The 14400-nt window shown below is 44.0% G+C and overlaps 1 protein-coding gene across 1 annotated transcript in view; it reads left to right on the top strand.

The window, feature by feature from the left end:
• The first annotated feature begins 3384 nt into the window (after positions 1 to 3384).
• NRG3 (neuregulin 3) overlaps positions 3385 to 14400 on the top strand; it is a 436962-nt gene continuing 425946 nt past the window's right edge. Inside the window, 2 exon segments of the mRNA XM_052799207.1 lie at positions 3385 to 4735; positions 4737 to 5125. Coding sequence (XP_052655167.1) covers positions 4437 to 4735; positions 4737 to 5125 — 688 coding nt within the window. The 5' untranslated portion in view covers positions 3385 to 4436.

The following is a 14400-nucleotide window of genomic DNA, read 5'->3' as shown; positions in this document are numbered from 1 at the left end:
TACCTTCAAATTCTAAATATTTAGTGGCAGCCCTGGCATTTGCAAATAGGCTACCCATGACTTGAAAAACCGAGGATGTGCTGACTGTTGAGGAGGAATCAGCATCCTTGCACTGTGTGAAAGGATAGGTGTCTTTTATCCAATTAATTTAGCCATGGGATTGTTATTCAGAGTTTATATTGCAGTGAGAGAGAGCAGACTCTTCTCCTTATCCCGAAATTAACTGTCACTCATCTCACACCTGTCCGAGACTGACATAATGCTAACTGGCAGCTTGCTAATGTCTCAAATGGCTGCCGTGCTTTTGAACTCCACGGTGGATTTCTCACTCGTTGCGACTTGCACCATTCTTCCCAGGTACCAGGAGTATTCATAACATTCTGTGTTAAAATACAAGGAGGAATACTTTGGGCTCTACAGTATGCACAGGTCTATAGCCCAAGTCTCTTGACAACATGTTAGCTGAATAAAGCTTAGTCTGTTTGTCTTGCCTAATGGCTATTTTAGCAGTCAGAGTGGGAAAGAGTACTTTAGTTCTGAGCACTGGTTAATGGGATCAGTGGAATGCTCTTTATGTTTCACATGGAAGAAGGAATAGAGTAACATGCTGACCTCAGACAAAAAGCATTTAATTAATTTATTACATTTCACTATTTGAAGACTATGTGGCTGTAAATGGTCCTGCTGTATGGAGGCATGTGTGAAGCTGGTCAGGAACAGCACCCTTGTAACAGAACCGTTACCTGTGGCATACCTACTACATAGCCAAAATGTAACCCTGCTGTGACAAACAGAGCAATTTATGCATAAACGGTATATCTGTTATGTGTGTGTCACACCAGTCCTTAAGAAAATACCACTCCTGACTCCACTGTAGATAAATAATTTTATTCCATCCCAGTGACAGATGTTCTCAAGGAGATACTAAGGATTTCTTTGCATATTATGAAGAAAAGTAAGTCAAGAAAAATAAATTTTATGTTGTTTTATGATCACGATAAACATATTTCCAGAAAAAGTAAAAGAGTTGGGCTATGATACAGAATGAGTAGGAAGAAATGCAAGTGAAATTTACCAAATACCTACGTAAATTAGAATTAATGCACTGAACAGATTCAGTTTAACAAGAGTGGGCTGACTTGAGAAACTGATTATGATCTGAATATTAATTTTTGAGGACAGAGAAATAATCTAGAAGCATTCAGAGACTGTGTTTTTGTACACATCATAACATTTTAACTCATGACTAAATTATTAAAGGAAGAGGTTCCCATACACTGCCTGCACTCAGGTGTCTGTGTAGGTGCACAACTTTTTTTTTTTTTAACTGAAGGATAACCTATCTGAAATACATTTGTATTTACTGTGGGATTAAAGGAAAGCTGCTTTGAGCTTCCTGTATCTAGATCCATGCCATTTCATATATTTAGACCAAAGACTTTCTTCAAAGAGGATAATAGTCAATGGTAAGATCTTCATTAACTTATCAGGGTAATACCTGTTTTTAAGTAATTCACTTAAGTAAGGCATACTGAAAGCATTCCACAATCAATTTCAAGAATAGGTTGTCAACTCTCAATGATAAGAATGGGAAATTGTAAGAAAAGAAGCCTGAAAATCTTTACTCATAATACAGGAAGTCTTTGAATATTAAACAATGAAATGGCTACACTTGAGTCATCTTAATGGTATCACATCCTGATGTCTTCCATTAGAACCATTACAAATTTTAGGAGCTGACAGCTTGAAAATCTTACTGGGGGGAAGAAGTGCAGCTAAGACAGATGAAACACTGAAAGACTTCAGAGTATAGTCATGAGAAAAATAAAAGCTCTGTCTTGTGAGGGTTGTAAAACATTTTTGTTGTGTTCTGTTCTTCCAAGAAGCATGTACAAATTGTTTGAGAATGAATACAAAGAATGATTCATATCGAGCTTAGTGAACAGCAATAGAGTTGCGGAAGAGGCAAGAGCTAAAGGACATTTGTACAGGCAACACAAAGCCCAGAGCAGGACAAAGGAGTCTGATTAATCACAATCTGCAAGGAAGGCGAAGACTGTGCAGGACAGGCACTCATGACTGCAAGCACCTGGTTCTAGATTTCAGTAAGAAATCCTGGATTCCATAAAATCAGTGAAAAAGCCTACCTGGATTCCCAAGACTTCCCTGTCTTGCTCATTTGCTTGCTTTACTGGGCATCCATTTGTGTACTGGGCTGTGCTCATGTGGTTGTTGCTAAATGATTTCTCCTAATCCTTTTGTCTCTTCATCGAAGGAGTAGAAACCCATATATTCATGTTTTCCAATCCAAAGTGCTTTTTTTATGAGTGTTTAAACGGTACGCTTACCTGATGAGCCACTTCCACAGATCTTCCTGAACATAGACCTACCTTAGAGAAATGGCCAAACTCCAGCTGGATTGCTTGAGGTGACAATAATCTAGATGTCTAGTTAATGTAATTTTGATATTATATATGCTATTAACATTCACTCTGAAGAAAAATGCAAGAAGATACGGTTCAGTTGCAGTATTTTATTTTCTATATTTGTCTGTGTATATACAGAACAAATGTATTTCACAGTTTGTTTCCAACTTTTCTGCTCAATTATTCTGTATAAATATTAATATACTTTGAAATACATGACTAAGGAAATTATACTTACGTGTCAATACCAGGAAAGGACACCAATGAGGTAACAGTTCATAAGAAAGGGTTAAAAACATCTGTACATATATAATTTTATAGACCATTTTCTAAAATTTTGAAAACAGTGATAAATCCACCCTTTGGTAGAGTACGGTTAAGCCTTCAGTGACCACCCTAGCTGTTGAAATGTTTGCCCAGTAAGTGAATGGAAAGCACACACTGTTGACCACATTGAACTTGGAGTTCAACTCTGGAGTAGATCAAAAAGCTGGAGTAGTTTCAATACCAAAACTTGTCTGGCAACGTCCTGAGAGCTGTAGCCCCAGTATGTGCCTGGGCCATCACTTGCCCTCCGGCTGCTGGAAAGGACTACCCTTTTGTCGCAGGTGTCGAGTGGTTTTTGTTTTCCTTTAGGGAATCCTTTTAAGAAAGAAGAACACCAAAACGCTGCTCATTGTTACTTACCGGAGAGCATCAGCGTCGAAAAACATCTTCTCGTCCCGAGCCCTGGTCTTTCGCTGGGAATCCTCGCTGAAGGTGTCTCCACCTCCCCCACGCACCCGCACAGCCCTCGCCGCTCCCTCCTCACACACATGTCTTTTCTGACACAGAGCAGCCGCCTGCCGGATTGCTACCACAGGATGGGTTCAGGCGCTAGCCCCCCCCCCCGCCCCTTCTTTTTTCTTTTCTTTCCTAGGGTCCGCTCGCCGTAGCATCCACCCTCCCGAGGGGTTTGCCTGGATCATTTATTTATCTTGTGCGCATTAAGAAACCACCATTAGGCTTTGGTGGGAGGCGCCTTACTTTCTGCGCGCTAGCCTGCCTCCCTTGCGCTGCGATAGGAATACACAATTGAACAGAAGCTGCAAGCTTGGCAGGAGCTGCCTTCTGCGTGCCTATTTATTTGCCGGATCCGTATTTTTTTGCCGACTGGGTCATTGCCGCCCCCCCTCCAGGGTTTCATCTTAATTTTTTTGTGTGTGTGTGGATTTTTTTTTTTTTTTCCGGGAACCCTCGCCGGAGTTTGGATGCCGGGCCGGACTTAGCGCGGGCGCGGAGGAGCTGCGCGGAGCCGTGCCTCCTGCCCCCGGGCCCCGCCCGTGGATCGGCCTCCCTGGCCCGGCGCCGGCCGCGGGTTGGCCGCGGGGCCGCGGAGTGGCGGGTGCGCTGCGCCGCGCCGCCGCCTCCCCGCGGAGCAGCCGAGGGATGCTGCTGCGCTGCGGACGGGCATAGGCAGGAGCCGAGCGGGCGGGGGAGGGAGCGGAGGGAAGGAAGCAAGGAAGGAAGGAAGGAAGGAAAGACGGAAAGAAAAGATCCCCCGGCCCCGAGGGGAGAGGAAAAAGAGGAGAGGCAAGCAGGAGCGTGAATGTGAAGGAATGTGCCTGCCCGCCGCCGGAGCCGCACGCTTGGGATAAAAAAAAAAAAAAAAATAAATCGACGAGGCTGATTCTTGCGACTTACTACCCGGAAAAAAAAAAAAAAAAAGAAAAACCTGAGAGCGGAGGGAGAAGAAGGAGAGCGAAGAGGCAGAAGCGCGCAGCACAAGAGGAGGGCGCCCGGCGGATGGCGCGGCCGTCCCGCTGACTCCGCGGCCGCGGGAGGCTGCGCGGGGCACGCCATGCCGGCGGCGTGACTGAGCGGGGCGCTCCCGCCGCCCGCTCCGCCGCGCCGCGCTCCCCTGCGCTCCCCTCCGCCCCGCTCTCCTCCGCCCCCCTCCGCCGCATGCCGCCGGCAGCCGCGGCGCGCTGATGCCCCGGGGCCGCGGCGGCGCTGCGGACGGCCCCTAGGATGAGCGAGGGGGCTGCCGGCGCCGCGGCGCCCGGGGCGGCGGAGGCGGCGGGGGGCCCGGGCGGGGATGGGGCCGGAGGGCCGCCGCGGGAGCTGCGCTGCAGCGACTGCATCGTCTGGAACCGGCAGCAGACGTGGCTGTGCGTGGTGCCCCTCTTCATCGGCTTCATCGGCCTGGGGCTCAGCCTCATGCTGCTCAAGTGGATCGTGGTGGGCTCCGTCAAGGAGTACGTCCCCACCGAGCTGATGGACGCCAAGGGCGTGGGGCAGGACCCTTTCTTCCTCTCCAAGCCCACCGCCCCCCCCCCGCGGCGCGGAGACCACCGCCGCCGCCACGCCGCGGCCGCCCAGCCGCGTCAGCCCCCGCCTCACCACGATGAGCCGGGCCCCCCCGCGGCCCCCCGGCACCCGCGGACCGGCGCGGGGCGGCCCGCGGCCCACCGCGGCGCGGCACCCCGCCGCGCCCCACACGGCGCCGCCCGCCAGCGGCCCCCCCGGCACCGCCGGCCGCGGCGCCCGGCCGCCGCCCGCCGCCCCCAGCACCCCGCCGCTGCCCGCCTGGCCCACTGCGGCACACGCTACCTCCTCCTACAAGATCTACGTCCACGACTCGGCGCCGTCCTGGACCTTGTCTCCCTTCCAGGAGTCAACCACCACCACGCCGGAGGCCAGCACGACCCCCAAAATCCGTAAGTAGAGCCAGCCGCGCCGCGCCCTCGGGGCGCCCGCACCGCCCGCTTGCTCGCGTCTCGCCGGCAAACCCCGGGGTTTGCCGGGCGCCGGCGGGGTCGGGCCGGGCCGGGCCTGGCCGGGGCGATGCCTCGGTCGGAGGCTGCTGCCGCCGCGTCTCGGGGAGACGCGGGGTTCCCGGGCGGTTCTGCCGGGCGGGCGTCCGGAGAGCTCCGAAGTTTGCGCTTCTTTTCTCCCTCCCCCGCTTGCGCCTCCCCCCCCCCCCCGGCAAGTTCCCCGCTTGTGTGATGGATGGTGAGGCAGGAGCAGCCATTTGAGGTGACTAGATTTCGCTGTGGTTTTTAGAGAAGACGCAGAGCCCCCTTTCCCCTTCGAGGCTGGGCTGCGGAAGGTATTTAGCAGGTGCTGGGAGGTGTCTGAGCGAGAGGGACAACTGGCGGCTCCCAGAAGGGGCAGTGAGGAGGAGAGGGGTTCTCGGGAGGTGCGGGCTGGGGTGTGCCTGTGCCTTTCTGCCGGCGAGGGAGTTTGGCTTTCCACACCGTCGTCTTCCTTGAAATAGAGGAGAGTGGGCTCCGGAAGGATGCTCCCTCCGTCCCAGCGCCCGGCTCCCGAAAGAGCCGCCGCCAGCTCCACCAGGATGGAGCCCTGGGCACCCCGCGAATATGCAGACGCAGCCAAACGCTTTCCCGGCTCCCTTGTGTAGCCACAGCACCGTCTTGCCGTAACTGACTCTTTTTTTTTTTTTAAGCAGAGGAGGGGGCTAGTTCCCCGATTGGTGCTCGGTGGCTGGCTCTTCCCACCCTCCCAGGCACAAACCTAAGGGTTCCGGCTAAATCTGAAAATTCATTTGGTCCGGGTGCATCAACTTTCACCTTCTTGTAAAGGTTATCATCTAGGACAAATGCGATCCGTGCCAAAAGAACTTCCGTGTGGTGCTATTTAGTGAAATGCTCAATAATACTGTATCGTAGTCATCTTCTGCGTTTTCTTGGATGCAGTAGAGGAAATGGGAAGCTGCGTGTCCTCCATTAACTCTTAGTTGCTTCAGCTAGGAATGTCAATTCAATTGAATGCTACCACCTGAATTGCTTTTACAGCCCAGGGCTCCCCTTTTGCATGCTAGCGTATGGCTATTCTGCTAGAGGATTTTGTTAGCAAGTCATTTGAACTTTATTTTGTCCATTAAATCTATTTGCTGATGAGCCCCTGGGCAGAGAGTATCTGCAGAGCGAACTGATCTTGTGAATTGACAAAATTGGGAGAAGAACAGCAAAGTGTATGTGTGGGTGGGTGTGCAGGTGGCGGATGGCTGGGAATGATTACGAATAAAACTATCACTAAATCAGAAGAGCAAACAAGGCAGCGACTCGCTTCCCTAGCGTCTGCTATAGTAATTGACAGAGAACCGTCCCTTACAGGTGTGTCTGAACCCGCTTGCTCTGTAGGTACAACCTAAGGAAGTCAGATGTTACCAGAAGGAGAATCTTTTGTGGAGCTGAAACCTACCAGTTTCACTTAGGTGTAGGGAGCTGTATAAGGCACTCTTTAAAAACAAAGCAGCAAAGGAAGCCTGATTTTCAACCTGTGTCTCTGTTTTCAAGCCCTGTGTGAACCAGATATGTTACATGGTGTTTCAAACTGCAGTGACCTGTGTGTGTCTGAAATGCTGCCTGGGCTTGCCAGGTGGGATCCGTTCGGGTCTAAATGCTCCCTCGCAATCTCTTCCTTTCTCCCCTTTCTATCTCTTTGGGTATGTAAGAGAAATCCACAGCAATTTCCGCCCCTCTATGCTGTCTCCTTATGAGGTATGGAGGGCAAGAATATCCTGATTAATAAATAATGTTCAGCTGGCAGGACTCTCCTTCATGCAAGACACACAAAGGAAGAAGAAAACCCACAATCTTAAAATGTTCCTGGCAGTTGCAGAGTCTCGTAACTATTATTTGTTTTAGGGAGACTGCTAATACCTTTTACAGCAGGGTGTTTCCCCTCATTAAATAAAGCTCAGTTATAGGATGAAATGCAAGAAGTGCAAATCCAGCAGAAATTGACCCTGTTTGGGCACATTGATAGCAGAGATTATCATTAATGGAAGATTAAATAGATTACATAAAAAAGGATTTGAATTTGTAGGGCATGTGGAAATTTTTTTAAAGCCTACAGCTGTACTTCCCTGATACATATATAAGCATCTCTGAGTATACATGTGAAATTCTCTGAGGCTGCAGTATCCACTGGAGGGGAGAGGGAGGAGAAATGCAATCTTTCTGCCATGAACTGCTGACATGGTGTCACCCCAAAGCAAGTATCTACATCTGCCACTAACAGCTCTTAGGAAGAAAGGGAATATTTTGCAACAAATCCATCCTCATTTCCTGCATGTTCCTTCTGTGCCCATTGCGCCAGCTGCTATTGAAATGAAAGTCATGGATCCCATTGTACCCTGTGAATACAAATCTGACATGGCAAATCTGATGCCCCAGCTTTCAAAATAGTGCACACCCTTGCGTGATCCTCTGGCTTGGCAAGGCACATATGTGGGCAGGAGTTCTTTAGCATCTTGCAGCTTTTAAGAAAAGAAGCAGCTGTCTGTCTTTATACTGGTTCATGTTGCAGTTTATTTAATTGTTTTAACATGTTAAAAAGGGCTCAAAATATGATTTAGGAAGATGGACGGCAAATCAGGATTTATTTCTCCTGAAAGCTGGATGATTGCCCACCTGAAGTAGATGTTGGTAAAGCCTTTTCTCTGTGTGTGTATTCATCTGAGGAGATGTTGTGAAATCTCTCTTTTTTTGTGGGTGTGCATAATGACAATAATTCTTGGTTGTGTTTCACTCAAAGTCAAGCTATCTGTTAGCTGTTTTGAAAGTTCTTGATGAAGATCCTTCAGGTTCTGACTAAGCAAAAGCCACTTACTCATCAAATCTCGCTCTGTGTCTTGTGCCTGCATGTGTTTCTCGTGATCACTCAGAGACTATGGCTTTTCAGCATGAGCCTTTTTATCCAGTGCTCACATAAAAATCAATCACTGATTTAGAAGGATAGTCCAGCCTGTGGATCAGAAAAATCAACCAACTGACTGGAACACACCTGTGAAGTTTTATTTTTATCAAGCCATTGGTTTCATTTCTAAAGAGTCATGCCCTGATTTTTCCAATATGCATTTTTCATGGTATTCTGGGTTCTTCAAATAATGTTATTATCTTTAAATTGAGATACTGTACTTATAAGAATTCCTGTGTGAATTCAGCTATGAAATAGCACTGTGGTTTCTCTTGTGTTCATGTGACCAAAGGCTAATGCAGAGAACTGAGGTCGGGCAGGTGGGGCTCAATTAATGCATAGTAACCAGGGAAAGAGATGTTACAGAACTCTTCATCAATATATCTTGTGAAGTCCAATTGCAACCTTTTTTTATGAGTCCAGACTGTAGCCTGAGTATACTTTGATTTCCTGCTAAAGATTTTCTGGTCCAGTCGTTTATCCTAGTCATATCTCTGTCTGTTTGTTATGCGCGGCATGGGTTCAAGTAACAAGCATCTGGCAGATGAACTGTTACCAACACTGACATTTTGGTAAAAGCTGTTTGTTTTATTTTGCACTGACTCAGATGTCTTTTTCACATTAAGGATGACACTTAGATGCAACTGCGGGGTTTTCACCAACTGGAGGGTGTTGTGGGAGGTGCCAAACCGTAGTAAAACCAGACCTACTCTTCCCAGAGCTCTGAAACATTCTGCCAACAAATGACATGTATCTGTGAACACTTCGTATTATGATCATGAGCTGTCATTGAAATCGAGGGGAGCACACATGACTGTAAAGCACGTGCCTTTAACATTGACTAAGATTAATATGTCAGTTATTTATCAATTTGTAATGCATCAAAAGCTGTTGAATTGGAAAAAAAATACTGAGGTGAACAACTGGGAGTTCTAGAGCTATTTGCTTCTTCCTTATTCCCACTTACTTTCTATTCACGTACCATGAGTCAATGTACCGCAGACATGATTAGATTTGTGTTTCCCATCTTAAATACTTGTCAACAGGAAGGCTACTGTCAAGATAAAAATAATAAATACAGGATTGTAGTCACACCACTGAAGTGGAAATTACTGTAGTTTTAGTTTATTTTTCATGTTTTACAGCTATGACTTGCTTCATCTGTTTCAATTAAGCTGGATGACACTGGACTTAATTCTGTTTTCCAGTTATAATTCCCTTTATAGTTAGGAACTAGTGCAGTTATCACTGAGTAAATAAGTCCCACTTACAGATATGTACGTTGATTCTATTCAGATATATTTCCTCTCTGTTCCTTTTATTGAAGTGTTTGTTGGAATCCCATTCCCTAGGAGAGCTTTCACAGCACTGGTATGATGAGAGGAAGGGCTGTGGCTGAAATTACTCCATGCTGCCTTTTAACCCTGAAGAAAATTCTTTTGGGGGCTGTAAGGATTCTCATTACGTTGATTTAACCTGTGATCACTGATAAAAGCAAAGCTTTGTATTTTATTTGGCATATTTTTTTAGCGTCTATACAAGGACATTATGTGATATATTATATGTTGACAACAGAATACCATTATTAAATTAAAGTATTGATTCATTGCAAAGTATTATGCTAAAGTAATGTCAGTGGTTTGTCTAAACCCACAGAAAATGGAAATTAAAAATTAAAGCAAAGGACCTGTCTCTATCTACAGTATTGTGTCTACTGTTGCAGTACATTTATCATCTGACTCATTGGTTTGAAACCTCCTGCAAAGCCGAGTAAATACACAGGTTGGTATGGATTTGGCTTTGACTTTATCTTTACATTCTATAGCTCATGTAGCTTTCAGGAAGTACCTAAAACATACTAGGGTTTGGGTTTGCTGATTTCTTCCATGACTTGTTTGGAAACAAACTGCACAAGGAAAAGTGCCTAGTAAAATCAGGTAGGACTACCTGGTCACAAAAATAAATCAATAAATAAATAAATTGAAACCAGACACTTTTGTATATCTCTGAGCCTGGTGATTTCTTTTTGAGATTCTTTGTCGTTTAAACAAGCTTGCAATACTCCAGTCTTAACTGTGCACATGTGTGCGCATGCGTGCACACACACAGACACACACACAATACAAGCAGGTATTTGTGCGTTTGCACAGTACCTATTTTCGAGGAGGAGGATCAGGACCTCGGAGACTGTTGTAACTTCAGGACCAGTCTTTGCTAAGCAAGTTAACTACTTTGGTTGTGGTGCTTGTCCTTGTAGTGTAGTTCAGAAAAGAAACCTGGAGGTTTCATTGTAGCTAACTAGACCGAATACCAAGTTAAACTGCATCTGTTTTAATTTGGAAGTCTCTTTCAGGTTCTACTGTGCAGAAGGGATTTGTTGTCACTGTTACTATTAAGCATAGGTATGGGGTTGGTTTTTTTTTTTTTGCATTAGAAGAGTAGACAAAAGACAGGTAGGAAAAAGAACAGGATACTTTGTGTTATGATTTCTTACTCTAAGGGACTTAGTTCTTGGATCGATATAGGGAGGGTTAGAAGTGTCATTTAATAAGGCGGCTGTGCTCCAGATCAAAACTGGGACTGTGTTTTCTCATTGCTCAGAACTGAATTTCCAAGGCGGGCAGCTCTTAAGCCTGCTTTCATACTTTTACCTTCCCCTTCATACATAATCTCAAGCCACTCGACCGAGTGAAGTACATCTTCAGTGGAGGAAAGTAGCTTCCTGTGAGGGCTGAGCAGATGGGCTTGCCAGGCAAGGGCACTTCTGACCAGGACAAGACAGAGGATGAGCATTCAAATGGCTTCTAGTAACACACAGAGAAAGTAAAAAGCGCTTTTTGAGTGGTTTTTTACTTTTTATCACACAGGTTTCTGGGGCCCCTTGGTAAAATGCATTCAAGAGGAGAAAAATGAATAAAGCAGCCATGAAGAAAATTAAAATAGCAACTGCATTTATAAATTTCAATGGCCTTTTCACAGAAGAAATACCTAATTGGATCAACTCTTCCTGGTGAAATTTGGTGATAGCAGGGAAAAATACATTTACTAAATGTTTATTGCTAATTGTGGAAATGTTTGTTTCTGAAACTTTATCAATATGCTCAATATTACTCCAGTAATGTTTAAAAACAGTTAAAAAAAGTAAAACCTAAAAAATTCTTCCAGTATTCCATCTTTTCTGTCCTCCCAGGACAGTATTTTGCATTTCCAAAGCTGTGTTTCTCATGTAGCATGTAAATAGGCTTCCATGACTTTCAGGTCTTTTTTACAACGTATTACTCCTGATTTTTTTTTTTTATTTTTTTTGTGGTGTAGTTCTGATGACTTCTGATAATTCACTTCATATCATGTTTAGCAACTGATTTTTAAGTCCAAATTGCTTTATGTTTTTTCCTCAGAGTAGTTTGATTTTTGTATTTCTGCAAGAATTAGACCTTTGGGAAAAGCTTGGGTAGAATGGGAGAGGCTTGCTGTCCAATAAAAACATAACTGGGTAAAAAGTTAAAGTGAAACTTTGGTCTGAAATACCTGAAGAAATTCCTGCTTTAGTCCCTGTAAAATAAGCCCAACAACTTGAAAGTTTCCTCTTTTTGCTTTAACATCTCCTTTTTGTTTGTCTCTTTTTGGTTTATGGCTTTTCTTTTCCTTTTAAAATTTGAATTAGTCTCTCAGCAATTCTACAGGCCCTACAGTTGTGTCCCATTCCCCCCCCCCCCTTGTATTTTATGCTCATAGGGAAGATGCACGTTAGCAGTGCATATATATTGGCAACCTAGTAGGTGCTGTTTGTAGAAAAGTGAATTAGTATTTTAATCTGTGTGAAAAGACCTTTCACTGAGGCATTTTGTAACTTCGTTAGCAAAGAATTGAGGAAAAAATATCCTGATAGTATTCTGTGTAGAAGTTGTGCTGAATTAAATAGTTTAGTCTCTTTGGTTTTTATAATGAGATTGCTATATGGCCCAATTTTGCAAACACACAGGCCCAATTTCGGGTGGCGAGTGATGCCTTTTCTCTTTTGTAGAGTTACTCATCTGCAGAATCAGGGTCAATGTATGTGAACATCTGTGTGATTAAATGTGTTACTGTGTCTCAGATTGCAGTGTGAATGCTTACAAAACATGCCTGTGTAAATAACTGTACATCAGCTTTAAAGTGCTACTTTTTAAAAGTTGTCAGCATTATTTAAATGTGCTTATAAGAACTGAGTCTCCATTAGTGCATTTTCTTTTTCTGTGTGTGCTTAGCGCTACCATGAAATATACACCATTAACCTGTTTATTCTTTGCCTGAAATAAGTCCTGTAGTAAAATCTTGGTGTTCTGGGGGACTGTAGTTGCTTAGCTGTAGACTGTCACATGTGGGTCATGAATGTTTTTGCATATCACTTTTAAATGATTTCCTTACCTGATTTTTAAATTTTTTTTTTAATTTTTAATTATTCCAGAAAATAATACTTCTGGGTTTGTACAGTTTTTCTCTGTATTACTTCCTCAGCTAGGTATATGCCAACACTGACTTTTTCCTAAAGCTTATAGGTAGAAAATGTTTTCTAAAACATTAGAGATGGCAAGTTGTGTTTTAAGATTTAGTTATTTTCTGGAACCAAATTATGAAATTATCTTCACATTGTTCCTTTCACAGCATCATTACTGTTAAAGTTCAAGATTCTAGTTCAGTAGGAACTGAGCCTTGATTGCTGGTTGTTACCAGATAGAGGGGCTATAGCACCGTGTAACAGCAAACCATTAAATTAGTATTAATAGCAAATAACCTCTTTTCCAGATCTGATTGTTCTCACTGATGTCAGAACTTGTAAAGGAAGCATTTGAGATAAGATGGGGTTATTCTCTTGGAAGGGCTTTGGTGGTCTGTTTGTACTGCAATGACAAGGGCTTTTTTCTAACGTGGTTGGCAAGGAAGGTAGAAAACGTACAATCTAGCCTGTGGTTGCTGTGCTGCTTCTAAATGTAATCAGGATTTTAACAAAACCAAAAAACTTGTATCAAAAAGTGTTGCTAACCTGCAAAATTGTGCTGCATTGTGCAATGCTAATGTCTCCCAGTTTAATGCATAATAAAATAGCATCTCCAGTAGTGTGCTCAGAGTGGCTGAGAGTTGTAGCTAGCTAACTTTCTCAGTGGCTGAGTAATACTGTTGAATATTAAAAAAGATGTAGGGAATCTTTGTTTCCTCTCCCCCTGGTGAATTACAGTAGAAGTGGTCAGAGGGTTATCATTAAAATAGTACTAAGCTATCCCAGAAGTTTTGACTTGAGATTGACTGTGTAATACTTGCAAAAACCAATCTATTAATTGTCTTCCAAAGAGGTGTGCTTTGTTAGTGTTTTTTTAAGAGTAGTGTTGTGCAGAGGAAATTAGTTTTCTTGTTCAATCTGTCAGCTAATTTACAAAAGAGAAGCAGGGTTTTTGTTTGAAACCTAGAGATAAGCTGCACTGAAATGGTACAGTGATTTTTCCTGCCATTTAACAGTATGAAATATGAAGACTTTGCACCGCCAGGGTTCAGTGGGCAGTGGGTTCAGGAACTTAACTGAGGGGATTATTCTGATGAATGTCAGTGCTCCTGATTTAGAAGGGTAGAGGTACTTTTATAATTATTTCAGAAGTAGCTAAACCACATTAGTCTTTAGCCTGAAATCTGGCCCAGCTACGTAAGGGTCATAGTGTTAAAGTTCAATCCTTTCTATTATTATTATTTTTTAAAAATAACTAAAAAGCCAAAATGCCATGCATAAATACATACAGCAATGTCTTTTTCCTTAAGCAGTTTGGGTTTCTTTTGCTTTTAGATTTCAATCCTTATTTTATAACTTATGTTAATAGAGCATACCATACATTTCACAAGGTCAGCTGCTTATTTATAAGACTGTATCTCAGTGTAATAAAGTTGATTGTAATTAGTTTCCATCAATCACAAATGTTAGTCAGAAAAACATAGGTTGCAAACTAAAATTATAAACTGTAGTATCTAGCAGGTGAAAATACTCATTGAATGCTGTTTCTGAGTTTATAACATGCACACTTCTAAATTCACTGATGATCTCAAAGCAACGTAGAAATCATGCCATCTTCTCCCAAACTGAAACTGTGTACTTCTGCAGCAGGTTTTCATAGTGCACATAGGCTCTCTTCCTACCAAAGCTACTCTGTTAGAAGGTTGTACCTTTGCCTCAACTAATTACCTTCTGGGCTGTGAAGATGACAACCTTGATGCTCATAATGATAGTAAAAACAACACAGAAAGT

Source organism: Harpia harpyja, chromosome 10, assembly GCF_026419915.1.
Source record: "Harpia harpyja isolate bHarHar1 chromosome 10, bHarHar1 primary haplotype, whole genome shotgun sequence".
In the NCBI taxonomy this organism is placed as follows: Eukaryota; Metazoa; Chordata; class Aves; order Accipitriformes; family Accipitridae; genus Harpia; species Harpia harpyja.
Note: the sequence above shows the minus strand (reverse complement) of the source record. Positions and strands in the feature narration are given on the sequence as shown.